Source organism: Netta rufina (assembly GCF_964035555.1).
Source record: "Netta rufina genome assembly, chromosome: 16".
NCBI classification, from domain to species: Eukaryota; Metazoa; Chordata; class Aves; order Anseriformes; family Anatidae; genus Netta; species Netta rufina.
Window position 1 is genome coordinate 6930531 of NC_140140.1, and position 20890 is coordinate 6951420.

The 20890-nt window shown below is 42.7% G+C and overlaps 1 protein-coding gene across 1 annotated transcript; it reads left to right on the plus strand.

Annotated features, from left to right (window-relative positions):
- The first annotated feature begins 358 nt into the window (after positions 1 to 358).
- MMP24 (matrix metallopeptidase 24) lies at positions 359 to 20112 on the plus strand. The gene is made up of 8 exons (XM_084296774.1): positions 359 to 483; positions 2366 to 2514; positions 6237 to 6353; positions 8284 to 8588; positions 14658 to 14703; positions 15646 to 15805; positions 16158 to 16272; positions 19773 to 20112. Exons 1-6 carry the CDS (start codon positions 391 to 393, stop codon positions 15713 to 15715), a joined length of 780 nt encoding a protein of 259 aa, XP_084152900.1. The 5' UTR covers positions 359 to 390; the 3' UTR covers positions 15716 to 15805; positions 16158 to 16272; positions 19773 to 20112.
- Positions 20113 to 20890: the final 778 nt, after the last annotated feature.

Below are 20890 nucleotides of genomic sequence, written 5' to 3' on the forward strand. Positions count from 1 at the left end.
CCTGGGACTTCTACACCCCTATCTGCTGAAGGTCCTTAGACTGGGGCCAAAGAACGGACGCGCTAGGCACCCTTGGCTACCCCACCTGTCCCTGGGGAGTCCGCCCACTAGCAGGATCTCCAACAGCGGGCAACAAGCCCGTTCGCTGAGAAGGCGGCAGAGGAAGACCTGGCTCCTCCTGCAGCAGCTTCGGTGCTGCAGAGGAACACTCGGCGGCCGCCACCTCCTCTGCCTGCCGGCACCGGGACCCCGCGGCAGCCCCGCCGCCTGCCCCGGCCCCGCGGAGGAAGAGGCGTAGCCCCGGCCGCCGCCTTTCAGTTGCGGCCTCCCCGCGCAGCCGCAGCCCGAGCCGCCGGCCCGGAGCGCTGGCCGGAGGCCCGCCGCGCTGCCATGGCGCCGAGGCGGTGCCGGGGCCTGGCTGCGGCGGGCTCCCTGCTGCTCTGCGCCCTGCTCCGCGCCGCCGCCGACACCAGCACGGGCCGAGTGGGTGTCAGGGCGCGGGGGCCGGGGCCTGGCCGGGCCGGGGCGGGGTGCTGAGGGGAGCGGGGCGGCTCTGGGGCCGGTCGTGCCGCGGCTGGGAGGGGAGCGGAGCGGAGCGGAGCGGCCCGGGGGTGGGCTGGGGAGCGGGGCGGCGGCTGCCCGGCCCCGCTGCGCCCGGCTTCGGCCACGTCGCTGCTGGCCCGGCCGGAGCACCCCGGTATGTTCCTTGTGTAGGCCCTTGTCCGGCTGCTCTCCGAAGTGGCCGCTTTGGGGGCTCAGGGGCGCGGTGTCTGTCCCTGGCAGCTTCTGTGCCTGCAGCCGAGCCGGGTCTTTGGGGAGAGCCGGCCCGCGAAGGCAGCTGTGCCTCTTCTTGGTGCTCTGGAGCATCGGGCTCCTGGGAGGACCTTGGTGGTGTCCGCACAGGAGTCGTGTTGTGGCCCTTTCCGTCGCGCCCGTGTCCCGTGTTGGAGCCTGGCTGGGAAGGAGAGGGATGCGTAGCAGTGCTCGGGGCTGCTTTGGTGCCGTGCTGCACCCTTGCAGCCCAAGGGCAGCTTGTTTTGGTGAGGCTGCTGGTCTGTGCGTGCCAGTCCACTGTGTGGGTTAGAGGCCGGCTCTAGAGCTTTAGTTGCCAAGACGGACGTAGTCTGTTCTCCCAGCAGTTTGGCAGCTGGGGCTGTTGGTGCGGCCTGTGTTGCCTATTGCTGCATGTCCATTGACTCGGTGAGGTTTGGCGTGGCTGGCCCTGTGCTGTTACTCAACAAGATCTGTAGCTGTTGTAGTAATCATGGGCTAAGTAGTAAGCATTGAATCGACCAAATGGGTTTTCTAAAGATTGTAGAAATCTGTCTTTGGAATATGGAGCACATTGTGCCTGTAGGAGAACACCAAAGCAGTTGGATGTATTTCTGCTTGATGATAAGTATCCCAGGTATCTTGACAGTGCTTGGGGAGCTTGTCAGCTGTCGTATGTTAATTCCTGTTGGGTATTGGCCAGGAAAAAAAAAAGAAAAAAAAAAAAAAAAAGCTCCGGGACAGGTGAATTAAAATTTACCACAACAGCAAGCCTACGTTGATGGCTTGGTGTTTTTTGGTCTTTGCACTTAACAGTGACTGAATGCTCCTTTTTCTCGTGGTATTAAAACGACTCAAAAGAAAGTCTTGAATTACTTGGCTGTTTTGGGAAGTGCAGGCCTTGGCCTGTAAGTTTGACATGGTTTTCTCTAAAGCTGTGTGTTTTGGGGAGGGTGGGGGGAAATAAAGCTCGGTGAGGAGAGCTGTCTGTTTTTGTGATCTGAAAACTTGCTAGATATCTGATATTCAAGGAAGAGTCCACCTAGTAAGGGTCTATGTAAATGTTGAGCTTGTTTCTGTAAGAAATGCCTTCTGTGTCTGGTGCAAACATAAAGCTGAACTTGTGTTTGTGGGGAATTGTCCAGGCCTGTTAAGCCGTCTGCTTGGAGCGCTGGTCCAGAAGCAGCAGTAGGTGGGCAGTGGGTTCTTTGGAGCGTATTGCTGTGGGGGCTGAGAAAGCTTGTGATGGCCTGGGGATAGGGTGCACGGGAGGAACAAGAGAGGAGCTCAGCCTGTGCAAAGAATGGAGGTTCTTTGGCATTTGTGTTGTACCAAAGAGCTATGTCTGCCCCGGTTCTATTCAGTGGGGCTGCTGGCCGTTTTTAAGCAGCAGGCCTGTATCATCCAGTTAGGACAGTAGAAAGGAAGCTGGGTCTTCCTGGAGTTCAGTCAGCATTACCAATCCTAACTGATAAAGAGAGGTGGTTAAATGGAATGGGCTAGTTTGTCACCTTTCTTTTGAAGAAATGTTGTAATGTGTGAAGTTGCAAGCTGAAGATGGCAGAAACTTACGATCTGTTTCTTTCTTTTTCAGGGTTGGTTAAAAACTTATGGCTACTTGCTTCCATCTGACAGCCAGATGTCCGCCTTGCAGGCGGGAAAAGCTGTGCAGTCTGCAGTGGCCACTATGCAACAATTCTATGGGATCCCAGTAACGGGCGTTTTGGACCAGACAACTCTGGAGTAAGATGATCCTAGGCTAATTTTGTCTTTCCATGCTCAAAGCCTTGTCTATTAGCTGGGTAGTTATTCCAGGAGCCAGAGGTCCTCCAAAGGGATAGATTTCACTGTCTCAGGCCAGTCAGAGAAGTCTTGGTGTTTGTGAAAAGGCGTCCCTAATGAACACACGTGGACAACTCCATCTCGCTCCTCTTGTCAAGATTGTTTGCACGCGTGAGAAGCTCTTGTTAAATGTCATTCCTGTTGCTGGTGCAAAGGTGAAACAGGAGTGCTGTGAGTTTCTGAAGGCAGTAAACATCAAAGGTTTTATTGATTGCTGTCTGTCTGGATGTAGGTAAAAATCTGACTTGAGAAATGATTTCTGATGTAGTATTTCTTAATTAATGGGAGTTGTGGATCTGTATAGCTGCTGCCTGTGGAGAGCTGCAGTTTGGAGTTGAAGAGAGTTGCAGCAGTCTAATGAGGACAGTCAAGACCACTCAGCTGTTGCTTAGTTGATGTTTGCTGGACATTAGATGTTATCTGCTGTATGTTTTTTGTAGCTTGCGATCGGTTTCTTAATAGCACAGAAGCATAGGCCTAAAGTGCTTAAGCTGGAGGGAGTCTGTTCCTTGAAGGCTGTTGCTGCCTCCAAGGTGCGACCACCCCTCACTGAGCATGCGCTCTGAATTTCTCAGATCCTATACCTTTAAGCAAAAGTAAGACAACTTTTCAGCCGTCACAATTAAGATATTCTTGACTACAGTCACTCAACCTCCACTTTAAGGCTAGCAAATAATCAATTGGGTTAAGAGAGAGGGGACGTTAGGGAAGATGCCATCACAAAGGAAGATACCAGATAGCATCCTGACTTCTGGAGCAGTCTATGGGCTGAGCCTCCCTTCCTCCACTTCCCCCCTATTGGGATGCCTTTGGGTGAGATTTGAACACTTGAATAATCTCTACAGTCTTTGTGCCTTTTAACGCCTTCATAGCCAGGCTGTGTACCTGTGTATTTCATGCATGCTAGCTTGTTTTTGCAGACAATAAATTACCAACAGCAATCCAAAGAACTTGTGTACCTGTTGCTGTAATATATTGTACTTAATTACATTATTCCTAGCCATAATAGTTCTCATTGAACGAAACAAGATTAAGGGCATGTTAAGTTGTTGGAGAATCCATGTCCGTGATAGCTCAGTACCCTGAATCCGACCAGACCCATAACGTTAATCAGCTACACCCCTTAATGCGACAAGACCCCTTGTGTGTCTTTGCAAAGTCTTGAGCCTGTTGCCCACCTCAGGTTCCCAGACACAGCTGTCTAATTTTGTTTCTTAACTTAGAGATTTTAAAGATACCACTCCTACCAGCTCAATGGTAGGCAACTGAGAGTGATAGCTTCCTCTGTTTAGGAGTCTTGTGGAGGACTTGGAGCCTGACTGGGGGAAGCAGCTGTGTCTGGTCAAGGACTGGATGTCACTGCTGTTAGAAATTACCTATTTTTCTGCATGCCAAGTAGCTGGAGGAATGCAGTAGTTCAATAGCATTAAACAATGCCACACAAACTTTTGAGGGTCCAATGCTATTGGCACTCCGAGTGAAAATAAATATTTTTTTTCAGTGGTTATTTATCTATTTGAATCCTGCCTTAAGTAATTGCCTTTTGTTGTTATTTGTGATGCATTTTTATAAATCCCCTGGAAGAAGTAAGGAGCTATCCAAAGTGCTCAGTAGAGTGCAGCTGGCAAAAAGCTGCATGTAAGAAGATCAGTGGCTGCAAGTTACAGCTCTGTTATTATTTTGACATAAATCTGCCCTGCTGAGAAAAGGAGAAGAGAGAGCTGGAATTGTACTGTAGTCCTTGTGGTTAGACTAGGGCCCATATTTCTCGAAAGGAAGTTGAACTAGGAAACCAGTCCAGATAAACCTCAGCTTGACATTAGTACGGGCTATTGACGGCCTGGGTGTTGCCTAGCTGTAAGTGGGTGTTGTGGTGTAATGTGGCAGGCAGCTAAGCACCACAGAGCCACTTGTATCCCCATGGGATGGGGAAGACAGTCAAAAGGGTGAAAGTGTTAGACCTGGTGGGCTGAAATAAAGACAGTTTACTAGTTAAAGCAGAAGCTGCACACAAGGTAAGCAAAAAAGGAATTCAGCCATTGCTGGGAAAGCAGGGTTTCTTGGGAATATAAACACCATCACTCAGAATGTTCCCCTCTCTTCCCCCTTTTTCTCCTTATCTTTTATTGCTGACTGTGACGTTATATGGCACAGAATGTACTTTGGCTAGTTTAGGTCAGCTGTCCTGTCTATGTCTCCCCCTGCTTCTCGTGCACCCCCAATGTCCTCGCTGGCAGGGCAGCACAAGAAGATGAACTAAAACATTGATGTGTTATCACCACTATTTTAATTTTAAAAAATAAAAATAAAGCATTATACAAGCCTCTGCAAAGAAAATTAACTCTATCCCAGCCAAAACTGAGATACCAGGTAATCAGGCTTTTTGTACTAGACCTATTTCAGACATTCTGTAGTTGAGGTCTGGAACAAGTATAATGGGTTTGAAAGAGGAGTTAGGCAGCTGTGCATATGGAAAGCAGGGACAGCTCTGAAAATGATGATGCCATGGAAGCTTTGGCTCAAGAAGTCCTTAAAGCCCAGAGTACTGATACTGCAGCCTGTCTCTGTTTTCTAGGCGATACTTGTAAAGATAAAATGGAAGATAATTCATGAGTTCTCATGAAGCTCAAGAGATGCAAACTGCATTGTGAATTAGGTTTTTGTAAGGTTAAGCTAAATAGTCTGTACAATTATATGACTGGAATTAAAAAAAAATACTCAGAAGATACCTAGGAAATTGAGAAATATCTAGGTAGAAACAACACAAAAGAGCACAAGTAAAGGATGTTTGAAAAAACAGTATTTTGAGATTGAGTTAATATGGCTTTTGTAAATGCGAATCTCAAATGTACCACTTTTCTTTGAAGGTGGCAGCAGATGTGTGGGCATACTGTACCAATAAATGCAAGGTAAAGGAAGTGGGGAAGATGAGCACTAGCTTCATAATACAAAGCCTGCATTCTTCTGAAGTCCAGTACAATCTGTAGGGGAGGAGGCCTGACTTCTCCAATAATGGTGCATGGATCCCTCTGCAAGGGACAGCATCCTTTGATCTCTGAGTTTACGTGGCCATAGAAGCCAAACTGTCCTATATCATGAGTGAGATCAAAAGAGTCAAGGAGTATGGGGAGAATCTGACAGCATTTGGTGACTGTGACTCACAGATTGCAGTTACCTGTTTTGGTGGTTATAGAAAGTCATATCCATTTAGGTTGGAGGGTTGTGTTGCTTTCGTTCAATCTTATCTAGTGAATTCTGGCTTGGAAGGTTTTGTTTTATTTTGTTTTTACCAGCATAGGAACACTTCAATAAGAGTAAGTAATAAGAAGATTTGATCCCAGAGTATGTGTATGTGCCATTTGGGTCTGTGTCTCTTCTGGCGTTATCATCATTAAGCTTTCGTCAAGAATAAGGGCTGCCTGGCCCAGTATCTGTATTTCCAGATGGAAAAAAAATGAAGCCTTTTTTGTGTGCAGAGGTGTGTGGAATGTCAACAGAGATGGAGCCCTTCTTGGTGTCTATGTTGGTCATCTCTCATCCCTAGGAGGTCTTCTGATCACTGAGTTCTTTTTAATTTCTGTTCTAAACTCATTAGGTTTCTTTTTTGCTCTTTTCCTCCCTAGGTGGATGAAGAAGCCTCGATGTGGAGTTCCAGATCATCCGCACCTAGGCCGTAGCCGGAGGAAAAAGCGTTATGCGCTAACTGGACAAAAATGGAGGCAGAAACATATAACCTACAGGTAGGTACAGTATACTCCATAACACTTTTATTTTTTTTTGGGGGGGAATGTTCTGTATTTGTTCAGTATGCAAATTTTTTAGTTAGCTTTAAAAAGTGGGTTTTCCTTATGAAGCCCAGTTAAGGCTTTCAGACTTGAGGATATGGTGGAGCAGTATATTTTCAGATCCCTGGAGCAACTGAGGAGTGTTTTTCATTAGGAAATAACTGGTTAGTAATCCCAACCATCAGTTGTGTAACTTTGGCAGGAAAATCCTACTAAGCCCCTTTCTGTTCCCTGAGAAATCTAAATGCTAATGAAATCTAACCCTTGCAACTGGAACTACAGATGGAGACAGCAGGACTCTAACCCTTAAATCTTTTGTCCTCTTTAATAAATAGTACCCTTAAAGCAGAAGGAACATCATTGTCTAATGGAGTGTTGCTTTGTTCCTCCACTGATTTGCAACATTTTACTGTTTATTTTTGCAGAGTTTTTCCTTTTAGTGCTGTAGTAAAACACTTGCTTTTATCCTGGTTTAGACCTGCCAAGGCAATATGCTGAAGTGACCTACTAGTGTAAAATGAGTGTTGCATACTTACAGTTGTTTTCCAGAGAGGCCTTTGTGTTAGAATCATTTAGGTCCTTAGGTTTTGAAAAGCAACGATGCCAATGAAAGTTTGACACTAAGGATGTTAATTGAAAATAAAATTAATAAACCCTCTTGATGAGAGTCTCTGAAGAAGAGCCTTCTAAATTTGGAGAGAAGGGGACTTTGCAGAGGAGTAAAACTTAGGAATGTAGATGGTAAGGAGAAGATAGCGGTGAATAAGGCTTAGATGGAAAGAAAGAAGTCTGTTAAGAAGAGAGAGAAATCTGAGTGACCAACATGGGAAATACACCCAAGTGTGAGGTAGTACTGAGACGGGTAGGAGGGACTCATTCTGGGGACTAGTTCAAAGCTTCCACCAATAATTACTCCTTTAACTGAGATTACAAAGGCTTACCCTCTATATGTAAAAATGTAAGAGTCAGATCTTGCTTCTGACCTTTTCTGGACCTTAGGGAAAGCTAGTATATAATCATCTGTGTAAAACATAACTTAAACCACAGCTTATTGGCTTCACTCTTGCCATTGTCAAGCTGTGAGGTATTTAACTTTCCAACTTCAGTATTTGTAGAGTGACTTTCCAGTGATGGATATATCATTTTACCACTAAATATAATACAGGATATTTCATCTCTCATCATTAGATTAAACTGAGCTAAGTTTCATTAAAGGCTGAAAGCTGTTTCTATGACATAGATGTTTCATATTACTCGAGCCAAGTTTAGCAGGTCTTGAGTCTGTTATATATCCACCAAAAAATATAAAAATCAGTATTTTTTTTAACCTGAAGTTTTCCATTATGGGAAATTTATGTGTAGTTGAGCTATTTTTCATGAAATCCATCATGGATTGACATGCATAATATTGGCCTATCAATCTTAAATATTCAAGGACTTCTGAGAATGAAGGTGCTAATCTAAGTAAAGTTGTATAATTTACTGAAAAGTTTATTTCTCAAAAATAATTTTAGTAGCCAGGTGTTTTCATACACTGGAATTTTAGTGTGATATTTTCACACAAAATCTGGAATAATTTACATTCTTTAAACTAACTTTATATGTGAGGATTTGGAAGGTTGCCAGGCTTTCAGAAAGCGATATGAGATAAACCAAAGTATTGGGATTATTTTTACTAAGGAGTGTACTCTCTGCATCAAGGCTGTTGGTGGTGGTGGCTTTATTTGTAAGAGCAAAACTTTGCATGCACAAAGTAGAGTCTTCAAAACAATAAATACATTTCAGAAATGGAAACTGTGTAGAGGTGGCTGTGTATTGGAATTATAATAAGAAGTCTTGAATGGAATCTGCACCTTTAAACAACCCTTCTCTCTCATTCACACAGTGTACACAACTATACCCCCAAGGTCGGAGAGCTTGATACAAGGAGAGCCATTCGTCAGGCATTTGATGTTTGGCAGAGAGTGACACCACTTACCTTTGAAGAAGTCCCTTACCATGAAATTAAAAATGACAGGAAGGAGGCAGATATTATGATTTTTTTTGCTTCTGGTTTCCATGGAGACAGTTCTCCATTTGATGGAGAAGGTGGATTCCTAGCTCATGCATACTTTCCTGGACCAGGAATAGGAGGAGATACTCACTTCGATTCAGATGAGCCATGGACCCTGGGAAATTCTAACCACGATGGTAAGGGTACAAATCATTTTTTAGAATAAGAGTAAGTTGAATGTAGACAAGTTGACAGGCTTTTAACTGGGAAGTGGTTAGCAGAGCCTTCCTCTCCCATACAATGGTTCAAATGCTTTCTAAAACATGTATTCTATCTTAAATGGTTAAAACATTTCGTTACTAGGTTTGTGACTCTGCATGCCTCTGTGCACATTTGCAAATGCTGAGGAATAAACAGAAGTGTGTATCTAGTGGCTTTATACATATTTTGAGATTTGGACCACTGTTGCTGCAGAAAGCAATGTCTCTAGATGATCTTGAGGTCTCTTCCAACCTAGAAATTCTGTGATTCTGTGATTCTGTGAAGATGAACAAGAGGGTGTTGAAGATTAAACTCTGTCTTGTGGAATTATTAGCATGATTAAATAGAGCCATTTGTAGTGGTGAATAGAAAATTGAATGAGTTAAGGCATTTGTATTTCAAATAGTTTAAATCTGTATTTATTTGTGCATGATCTGAGTGTGGTCATAATTTCTCCCATCAGAGGATGGGGCTGGCTAATTTCTGAAGGAGGACTGATGATTAGGAGAATTGCTTTTGTGACACTAAGCAATATAGAGTTTCTGTGTCTTTCTGGCTTTGTCTTACTCTCAAATGACAATGAGCACTTTCAGATTTATTTTAAAATCTTTGAGGATAATGGTGACTTGTAAAAGTTTTAAATTGGAAAACCAAATTGAGTATGTGGCTGATGAGAGCTCTTATTTAGTCCACATAATTTTGTTATAAACCAGCATGACTTGAAAGTTTGGTTTTGTTGGTCTACATCTGTCTTTCTGTGTTGTGGCATCTGAAGAGTTTCAGTAAATCCATAATTGGATGCAACTGTCTCCCCACAGAAGAACTATTTTGGAGTCTTTGCTAGCAGTGCCAATTGTGTGGATAAAAGTGAAATATTTAATGTAAAGTCTCATCCGGTCAGAAAAAAATGAAGAATGGTTTGAACAGATCCTTCTAGGAAAACAACTCTGATTCGTACATGGAGAATGCGATCTATCCTATAGAAGTTTCTGGTTTTGTAAAAACACCCTGTTGGTTGTGACTGTGGTAATAGGGACAAGTGCGCCAGCACATCTGTATCATCTGCTGTGAAGAATGATCCTGTATAGGACTTCAAAGTGAATGCAAAGTTTCCTTTTAATGAACTTTAATTATAGTTCCACTCATGCATACAGTTCTATTAGCCAGTACTTAGCTTAGTACTTTCAATTAATGATTGCTGATTTGTTAATACTACTATGTTCTCCGACAATCCCATAGGCAAGCTATGGAAGCTAATTGTTTAATATTATGACGAGAATGTGTAAAACTAGGTAGGAAATTGAACTCATGGAGCAGTCCTTATTATCTCGGATCATGAGGTGCAGAATTCATTAGTTAAATTTTCAGATGAGAGTGTCGTTGGGAGCAGCTACAAGCATGAGGCAGAATACTGGAATTCAGAAGGACCAAGGCAAACCAGAGAAGTGATGGGCAGGTGTCCCTCTCCCGTGGCAGGGGCGTTGGAACTAGGTTATCTTTAAGGTTCCTTGCAATTCAAACCATTCTGGTGATTCTGTGTTATAGCAAACAGGATGCAACTGAGAGAGAAGGTGTGGTTTTGCATTTGGAGATAAATTAGCTACACAACAACACGATGAGGAGCAATTGGTATGGTCAAAGTAGGAGGCAATATCTCTTTTTTTTTTTTTTCCCAAAAAAAGTGCTTCTGAATAGAAATGAAAGCAGCACTCATCCCTTAGTCTGTCCCAGACTTGTAGCAGCAAGGGCTGCAGTTTATTAGACTTCAGTCTATGGGCACTTGGAGGCAGTTGAAGCTTTTTTGGATTCGTTGTCCTTTAACAGTACATGGTGTATGTTGCTCATGGGCCAGGTGACCCCTGCTGGCTGCTTAGAGCATTTGGTCACTGAGTTACCTGTTCATGAAGACAGCCTCGGTATCCCAGTTGCTTGTATTTCCAGAAGGCACATAAAAGGTGACTTTGCTGTGCTTTCTGCAAGTCCTGGGCCATTTTTTACGTGTAATAAGCCATATGTTGTCCACTCTAGGCAGCAAAGCCTGTGCCCAAAAGAGGGTAAGCAGATTTGGCTATGCTGTGATCTCTCCCTTGGCTGTCTCAGTATCTTACCGAACTTGGATCAAGTGTGCATGGTCCATTAACTGGACTAAATCAAGTATTTCCCAGCCTTTATATTAAACTATTAATAATATACATATGTATGTATATATTTCCAAGAATGGCTTGAAAATATATCCTATCAGATGTCTGAAATTAAGTTCTGTCAGTCTAAATATCCACATTAACCATGACTGCTCTTATATCTCTCTAAGAACTCAAACATTTGTTTAATCGAGGTTGATTACAGGAAATCACTTTTAATCCCCAGATTAACATTATAAATAGTACCATAAATAATCCCTAGCAAATCTTCTTCACGGTCTTTTAAAAGATCATTGCTGTTTGTGCATGTGTCAACACCATACCACTAAATGTGAGGCGCCTGCCAACCTGTTGCAGCTGTTAGCTCTATAGCTATATAGATAAAGCTGGATAGCTGTATATAGCGGTTAGGTCCTCTGTTTGTAGTGACAAAACTTGCTTTTGTTGCCATCACTGTAAATGGCAGTGCCTGTGTTTTACCAGCTCTGCTAATGGCACCATCTCTGCTGTTGCCACCCATGAGCAGAGTGAGCATTACTGGGGCTGTCCCATCTGTAGTGGTAATACCACTGGCAGTTTTTCTGTGCAGTCTGGATTTCATTCCAAAGCTTATATGTACCAAGCACTGTCCTGGTCAGGAAATACTCTGAAACAGTGGTTGAAGGCTTGAAGTGGAGCAGGGTTGATTTAGGCAAGAAGTTTAGAGAAGCTTTTTAATGCTAAAGCAAGGTAAGTACTGAGTTAATGATGCTCTGCCAGGGATCACCAGAAGTTTTTTCTTTCAGCAAGCCTGGAGTTGAATTATAAGATCCTCCCTATCATCTGCTTGTTGTGTGGCATGCAGGTGGGAACGTGCCCAAGTTCACCCACTTCATCTTCCTCAGTAAACAACCCCAGCTGACAAGTTACACTGTGGTGTAACTCAACTTCACATCACATTTGATCATTTTGCAGTTCACAGGATGCACGTTCAGCATCCTTTCTTCCAGGTACTCTCCCAGCTTCACACCTGCATCAAGTTCTCTTTTGAAAGCGTAGGATGACCACCGCTTCATATTCAGCGAGACTGGATGTGACCCATCTCTAACTATTGGCAGAAAATGCTGGTCTTTGGTAACAGGAAGCAAACAGATTTTGCAATCATTACAATAAACATGTTCCTATGCATCCCAGTGGTTTTCCTCTAGAGGCTTCTCTGGAAAGCTTCCTGTTAAAGCCTTCCGAAGACAAGCCAGATTAGTGTCAGCGTTTACAAGCCACTGCCAGAACTGATACAGGAGATGAGATTTCTTGGGTCTCATTTGGTGACAAATCAATGTAGGAGCTATTGAGAAAATTCTGGAAGAGAAGGACCTGATCCAGCTCCCAGAAAGGCTTCTGTTAGCAACAGCGAACTGGACAGACTTCCTTGTGTGATTCCACACAAGAACTATCACTGTTTCAGTAAATAACTCTTTGGACAGCAGAGCAAGCACTTCTAAAGCCACTATCTGGACATCACATTTGTTCAGCAGATTTTTCAGGGCAGCCAGAAGCCATCAAAGCTGGTGAATGTAAATGTTCAGCAGGGATCTCAAGGAACAAGTTCCGGTTAGAGTAGCTAATTTTGGAGCAGAATCTTACTGATGGATAGTGAGTATTACAGCCTGTAAGGGAGAATTTTGCCTGTTGTTGGGGAGGGGCTCTATAGCTTTGAGTTGGCATTTAATTGGCAATGCCGGTGTGTTCAAAGTACGCTGACACAGACTGGGAGACACGTAGTTGGAGAGCAGCTCAGCAGGAGGAGCAGCGCCTTAGGGTGCTGGTGACAGCAGCTCAGCACGAGCCAGCAGTGAGCCCTGGCAGCCAAGGGGGCAAGCTGCATTTTGGGATGCATTAAGCACACTGCAGCTACCCAGTTGAAAGATGTGATTCTCCCTTTAGCATTGGTGCGACCTCACCTGGAATATCATGTGGAGCTCTGGACTGCACAGAATAAAAAGAACGTTAAGGTCCTTGAAAGCATCCAGAGGAGGGCAACAAAGCTGGAAAAATGGCTGGAAGGCCTGTCCTGTGAGAAGAGGCAGAGGTACCTGGGTGGTCCAGTCTGGAGGAAAGGAGGCCAAGAGGCGACCTCGCTGCTCTCTGCAGCTTCCCAAGGAGGTGCCGGTCTCTGTCCCCTGGGGACCAATGGCAGGATGTGCGGGAAGGGCACAGAGCTGTGCCAGGGTCAGACCGGGCATCGGGAAAATATTCTGGACTGTGTGAGTGGTCAAAGACTGGAAGAGGCTTCCTAGCAAAGCATGGTTGAACCCCATGCCTGTCAGTGCTCAAGAGGCATTTGGACAATGCCCTCATTACTATGCTTTAACTTTTGGGTAGCCCTGAAGAGGTCAGGCAGTTGAACTCTGATCTTTGCAGGTTCCTTCCAACTAACTGTTCTTCTCTTCTCAAGTAGTGTCTTCCACTGGAATTTTACTGTTTTCTATTTTGGCAGTAGGAATACCCCAAACCTTCCAGATTCTTGTGACAATTGTATCTCCTTTCTTAAAGGGATTCTGCCTCTTATCTCCATTTCTGTGGAATTCAGTTGCTCAAAGAAAGACATAGTCACTCTTTGAGAGATCCAGTTTACTCATGGATTCTGTGCTTTGTCTCTTCTTCTTTCTCTGTTGTCACCATTTTCTTCTAGAAATCTTCTCTTGTTCCTTAGCTAAATATTTTGCAAAGCCAGCTTCCCTTTTGTCAGTACTACATGGTTGAAACCAGTCAAATTTTGAGTTTAACAAAAATGGAGTGTGATGTCTGGGGACTCTGCTACAAGAAAGGTGTCAGCAAACTGGGAAGAGTCCAGTGCAGCAGCACTGAGGTGAAAAGGAGTTGGAGCACTTGGCACACAAGGAGAAACCAGGGGAACTGGACTTGTTCAGCCTACTGAGGAGGAGGACTGGGGAAGAGGGAGGTCTAATAGCAGCCTTCTGCCACCTGTGGAGAGATTATAGAGAAGAACTACACTTTTCTTGGAGGTGCACAGAAAAATGAACAACAAGTGATGAGCACAACATGCAACAAGGAAAATCTGACCTGGGCATAACAGGGACAACTCTTCCCCAAGAGAATGGTGCAACTTTGAGATAGAGTCCGGAGAGGTTGTGGATGCTCCATCCTGGGAGATTTTCAAAATTTGACTGTATGAGACCTTGAGCAGCCTAATACAGTTTTGAGATTAGCCTTGCTTGAAATAGAAAGTTAGGCCTGATGACTTTCAGATGTGCCTTGTAATCTATTTTTTTTTTCCATAATTCTCTATAATTGCTAAGAAGACAGCATTTCAGTACCTGGAAGTTCAGTAAATTGCAGTTACTTCTCATGGCAACTCTGAGCTGTAAGAAGATATTCAGCTCATAAAATTCTGTCAGCAAATCTCTTCTTAAAAACAGGTATTTTTTAATATCAAGATTATTCACAATGGAGTACTGATTTGTATAGGTGCATAAAGGTGGTTGGCAAGTTTTTTTTCCAGGTACTTTAAAAGTACCATGTCTTACTGTTACTTTTTTGAAATGCGAGAATATAAAAGGTTGCTGTAAGCATTCACTGGATTAATGGTATAAATATATTGGATGTAAGTTAGGGTATAAGTTTGCCTAGTATTAAGTGATATGTACAAATAAGTTTGGCTATTTTTTTTTCCTAACACGGTCAGGTAGTTCTTTATTATAAAAGGCGTCATTTTGGAAACATCACCTACTAAACAATCCTGATTGTATTTGATGTCTTCAGTTAAAATAGCAATGTTTTAGGTGGAGAAAGGGGACTAAGAGGAATGAAGAGTATCCAGTTTTTGGTTTTTGTTTTGATTTGCATTGTTATTCACTTTTCTAGGACGACTGTACTGTCTGCTTGCAGCCCAGTTACCTGAATTGTACAGGTACAGTGCATGCTTGCTGAAAAAGAAAATATAGCTTTCTTTAACCCCCGCCCCTTCACCCAGCATAATGCCACAACTTGGTACAATCATTTATCCTTAACTTACTCTGAAATTTAATTCTGTTTCCTCTATGTTTTGCCTTGCTTTCTGTCTATTTCTCTTTCATTTTACTACTAATTTAATATCTGTTTTCTGGGGAAATGCTGAGGACAGCAAAGAAAATCTACAGAGTATCAATGAGCAACTTGACAGCATATGTACTCACAATACAATACACCCATAATGTTGCTTTTTGGCTGTTAAATACTTTTAAAATTTTCTTTCTCTGATTTCTCAGGTAAAGAACATCTCCACATCTAAAGAATTTTGTTCTAATAAATGGCATTTTGAATCTATCATTATTTCTAGGCTTCTGACATTGTTGAAAGTAAGCATCAGAATTTTTCAGAGCAAAAATCAGAGCTGCTTTGATACTACTCACCTATCTTCTGTTGCAGAAGACCTGTTATCTGAAAGACTCGAAAATAGATGTTGGAAATTTGGGGGCATAAGTTTGCATTAAAATTTAAACTTACTCTATCAGACTTTCCTGTAGTAGTTCACTGCACCAGATCATGCTGTTGGTCAGTACTTTTCTTCATTGAAGAAGATCAGTTCAGTTTTTAGTCTCTAAAACATACCTATTTAATGTTGGATTCATCCTGTAACTTCTCAGAGAGATCTGTTCCCGTAAGTCAGAGATCTCTAAAATCATATTTTAATGTTGAACTGAACTGTTGAACATGAATGCATGGTTTCAAAACAGCCATCCATGGTAAAAAGACATTAAATTGGCTTGCTTAAGTAAGCAAGAGTTTGAGATTACACCCCTGTCATGTCAAACCACCAAAGCATAGAAGGCCTTAAAAAAAAGGACCTGAAAAATTATATTTTTTTTTAAAGTGAATTCCACCAGAGAAGCTGGTCAGTCATCGTAGCCACTCATGGAAAAAATGTTCCATTTAGTATGTGAATTACAAAAGTGAAGTGAAGAGAGAAAGCCCACCAGCACACATGGAAGACTTCTGTCTACAAATTCTTCTTCGTACTGGACAGCATCTCTGTAAGTAGTGCTTTCTTTTGTGTTATATGCTGTCATTTATACAAAGATAGAAGTGGCATTATGGTAGTGCTGTGCTAGTGCAGTCTGGATTTTGAAGCTTTGCTATGTTGACAGTGATAGTTGTTGATCACAGCTAAAATTCTTGAATAAGGATCACCTGCAAATTCTACTTTCAAAGCAATGTACTTTTAAATACACCTTATGCTCACAGTGTTCTGTGAAAAGATAATTAGTATCCATTGCTTTTGTCAATAGTTGTTGGATACGTAGAGTATAAATATAGCTCTGTAGGTATTGGGAATCCTATTGATTTCTGTATAACAAAATTAAAATATTTTACTTCATTCCACAGAGAATCAGATACTCTGAGATTTGTAGGAAGGAGCCAGTAGGGATCAGAATGATGTCATTCCCATAAAAAGAAAAAGAAAAAAAAAAAAAGAAAGAGGCAGAACATGAGAATCAAGGTGAGATAAAACCTTTGTGTCTTCTGACCCAGTGAAAACAGATGATGTGAAGCAAGCCAAAACACAGTAGTATCTGTAATAAACTTGCTGCATTCCACTGAATGAGGAGATAAATAATATGCCAGATGTTAACTAGGAATATCACACGGCTGACACAAGCAGGTCCAGGAGGTTCTTAAAGCTCGTCGATGATAGCTTCTTGGTGCAGGTTCTAAAGGAGCCAAGTGGGGAAGGTGCCCTCCTAGATCCCTCTCTTGAGAACAGAGAGGGGGTAGTGGCAATTGGTGGCCGTCTTGGTCATTGTGACCATGAAGTGCATGAGTTTAAAATTTTTGGTGACAGAAGGAAAACTGCCACCAAAACTTCAGCCCTGGATATGGGGAGAGCAGACTTCAGGCTGCTCAGGAAATTAGTTAGTAAGGTCCCTTGGGAAGCTGCGTTTGAATGCATTAGTGTCCGTCAGTGCCGGTCAGTCTTTAAGCACTGTCTCCTAAAAGCACAGGATCAGGTAATTCCAGAATATCAGAAGTCAAGCAGGCGGGGCAGAAGGCCACTTTGTCTGACCAGGAGTCTTCTTCTGGAGCTTAGGTACAAAAAGAAAGTGTATGGCTGTTAGAAGCAGGGTCAGGAAACATGGAAGGACTACAGGGACATTATTCGCCTTTGTAGGGAGAAAATTTGTGTGGCCAAAGCCCAATTAGAGTTGAAGCTGGCCAGGTCTGTGGGAGACAGCAAAAAGGAATTTTTTAAATATGTGAACAAAAAAAGGAAGAACAGAGAAAACATAGGTCTACTACTTGACGGGAATGGTCACCTTACAAATAAGGACATAGGCAAAGCAGAGATGTTTAATGCCTTCTTTGCCTCTGTCTTCAATGCTGATGATGGGCTTCAGGACCCAGGGTGTCCTGAGCTGGAGGGCTGTGATGGTGGGAATGACAAACTCCCAGCCAACCCTGAACATGTGTGGGATTTGCTGCTCCACCTGGATCCATACAAGTCCATGGGTCCAGATGAGATTCACTGCAGGGTGCTCAAAGAGATGGCTGACATCATCGTGGGACCTCTCAATTATTTTTCAACGGTCTTGGGAATCTGGAGGGGTCCCAGTTGACTGGAAGCTGGCAAATGTTGTGACAATTTTCAAGAAGGGCAAGAAAGAAGACCCTGGTAACTACAGATCTATCAGTCTCACATCAGTGCCTGGTAAAATTATAGAGAAGATTATTCTGGGTGTTACTGAAATGCACCTGGGGGACAGTGCAGTCATAGGTCCCAGCCAACATAGGTTCATGAGGGGTAGGTCCTGTTTAACAAATTTGATTTACTTTTAAGATAAGACCACCCATCTTGTTGATCAAGGAAAGCCAGTTGATGTAATCTTTTTGGATTTCAGTAAAGCTTTTGATACAGTTTCTCATAGGATCCTTCTGGACAAAATGTCCAGCATACAGCTAGATAAAAACATCATGCGATGGGTGAGCACTTGGCTGACAGGTAAGGCTCGAAGGGCTGTGGTAAATGGGGTTACATCAGCCTGGCAGCCAGTCACCAGTGGGGTCCCCCAAGGCTCCATTTTACAGCCAGTTCTTTTCAGTGTTTTCATAAACAATTTGGATGTAGGACTGGAGTAAATGGATGAAGGACTGAGTAAATTCGATGATGATACTAAACTGAGAGGAGTTGTTGACTCTGTTGAGGGTAAAAAGGCCTTGCAGAGAGACCTGGACAGACTGGAGAGCTGGGTGATCACCAACTGTGTAAAGTTTAACAAGAGCAAGTGATGGGTTCTGCACTTGGGAAGTGGCAGCTATATGTACAGACTGGGCAATGAGATGCTGGAGAGCAGCCCTGCAGAGAGCGATCTGGGGGTTGTGGTAGACAGCAAGTTGAATATGAGCCAGCAGTGTGCCCTGGCAGCCAGGAGGGCCGACCGTATCCTGGGGTGTGTCAAGCACGGCATCGCTAGTTGGTCGAGGGAGGTGATTGTCCTGCTCTGCTCTGTGCTGGTGCGGCCTCACCTCAAGTACTGTGTGGAGATTTGGGCACCACAGTAGAAAAAGGATGTCAAACTATTAGAGTGTCCAGAGAAGGGCTACAGAGATGGTGAAGGGCCTAGAGGGGAAGACATACGAGTACCGGCTGAGGTCACTTGGCAGGTTCAGCATGGAAAAGAGGAGGCAGCTGTAAACTTCATCACGGTTTACAGCTTCCTCTTGAGAAGGAGTGGGAGGGCATGTGCTGATATGGATATTCTATGAATAAGCATTCAGGGAGAGAATAAAAGAAAAAGAGGTGATTTAAAAAATAAAAATCTACTAAAATCTTTCAGCTGGCTGAGTAGCCAGCTGAAAGCAGTTACTGCTTCCCTCTCCCTGGGTGTCCACTCTTGCCTTCATACCCTTTGGTCAGTTACAGTGTTACCACTCCAGAAAAGTGTTTTATATTTTTCCTGTGAATTTCTACACAAGCGTGTTCTCATCTGTACTATGCCAGATGAAGTACAGCGTACAGGATTAATTAGGTCTGTAACACCACTAACAAACATAGTTTGCATGCTGTCTTTTGGAGCCAATAAGGCAAGCTGCCTCTCTTTTGCGCTGATTGATACTGTAATGCAATTTTGTCCTCCTGCAGTCGCTTGATCTTACAAAGATCTGAGTGTCTTAGTGGAATGATGGCTACAGAGATGACACCTTTACTTAATTGTCTTCATTGAGATACCCAGTCCATGACAACAGTTTGAAATAGACTGTTGCAACCATGCTGAATGTAACACCCCAGACTGTGCTATGCTTCCCTGAACAGGAGTCCTAAGGGCTAATGTTGATGTGTTTGTACACAAAAAGTACAATGACTCATATACGAAAGGTCTGCCATGCAACCTGAAGACCTTCTCTATGGGAGCCAAAAATCCCACACGTAGCTGCTTTAAAAAGTTGAGTTGTTTGCCCTGACCTGGATTATCTATCCACCTTGAATTGCTGGCAAAAGGTTAGTTCCTCCAGGGTGAGATCAAATGAATGCTTATACCTGCAGCTCACCTGCCCTGAAGAAACTGATCAGCTGCAATCTTGTTTGAGAAATGGTCTATTCAGAAAAGTCAAATGAGAACTTGCATTTAAAAAGAAGAGGTAGGGGAGGTGGGAAACTATCATAAAGGAGAGCATCTCAGATCTTGTATGAGTTAGTACTGCAGTTGCTCAATGTGTTTGCACTGTAGACAAGAAAAGTTAAGAGTCAAATTGCCCTTATAGGGGGCATCTCTCTTAGCAATATGAATTAGTTAAGTTTGTTACGTATGCATACATACATACATGTTGTGCAATTTCTTTCAAGATTGTATATCACTCTCTATTCTTTCTCCAATTAAGCTGTCTTAAAAGATTTCATTAAATCCTTAAGATGTATCATATTCATTGCTAAATTTACAACTGTCAGAGTTTATTAACAAAATGAAGCTTATTTTTCTTTTTAAAGTGCATTTTTTTCCTTTGCAGATCGAAGAGCTGTTTTTCACATCCTTGATACAATCAAATGGTAGAGCAATATCACCACTTCTTCAGGGTCGTTATGTGCAAGACTGAAAGCTTTTCTCAAGCAGAGCATGTTGTGGAGGTGAATGGAGGAGCACAAGACAAATTGCATGTTCTTCTGTTTGACAGTTCAGACCTAACAGGTCAGGTCTGTAGATGGAAGTACCAAAGCATAGCTTAGAGTAGCCCTAAAGCTTCTTTAAGTTGTGCTTGGAAAACAGTTGCTGGACTTGAAATTTATTTTAAAAGCATGTTAAGTTCATGCCATCTTTTCTGTAATTATGGTATGCATGGTATTGTCACAACCAATGATTTGACTTCTTCAGTATTGTTTATACTTCAATAAAATTCCAAAATATAACCTTCGTATGTCTATTAACTGTCTGAGTAAACTGCAGTAAGTAGATCAGGGTTAGCATGATGGTGCAGTTGATAAAATATAAAACTAACAAGATAAAGATCAGAGATTCACAGTTGCTCTGGTATTCTTAATCAGATGTACAGTATTATTAAATTGTACTTCTGCTGTCTTACAAGCTCTGGAGTTACACTTCATTGTGCTAGGTGCTCTACAGAGTCTACCTACGCTCATTACAGCTATGTGTACAGCTATCATGTTCAGTGGTAAATACTGATAGTAATATAACAATTTCCATAATAGTAGCCCTAGGAACTGTTATTGTAAACTGATAGGCATTTAAATAAATGTTTTTTGCTGACTTACAGAACTTGGACACCTTAATATATAAAAACATTTGCCTAAGAAATGCATTGCATGAATGTTGGTAGTTAAAACGAATAAAACTATAAAAGAAGGCACGTGCTAGCAGTTTCATGAAAACCTTTCCCAGAATGTTTCTTACCTGATTTAATAGCTGTTTCTTCAGCTGAAGATGCAAATAAAAGAAGCATGAGTGGTGGAGTACACGTCTGGAAGGAAGATCATTCATAAATCTGTTTATTTGTGTCTGTAGTGTTTTTTGTGTTGTTGCAATAAAATCATGGGTTTCTGATCTCTTTAGGAAAGGGCGGTATCTTATAAACAACTGGAGATTGCTTAACCAGAGAACTGCTTTTGATAT

What these genes read in the sequence shown, in the direction of transcription:
- MMP24 (XM_084296774.1), top strand. Translation starts at nt 391, where the DNA reads ATGGCGCCGAGGCGGTGCCGGGGCCTGGCTGCGGCGGGCTCCCTGCTG. An exon ending in CCGACACCAGCACGGGCCGA is followed by an intron (nt 484 to 2,365) that starts GTGGGTGTCAGG and finishes TTTCTTTTTCAG; the next exon opens with GGTTGGTTAAAAACTTATGG. An exon ending in CAGTTACCTGAATTGTACAG is followed by an intron (nt 14,704 to 15,645) that starts GTACAGTGCATG and finishes TTTTTTTTAAAG; the next exon opens with TGAATTCCACCAGAGAAGCT.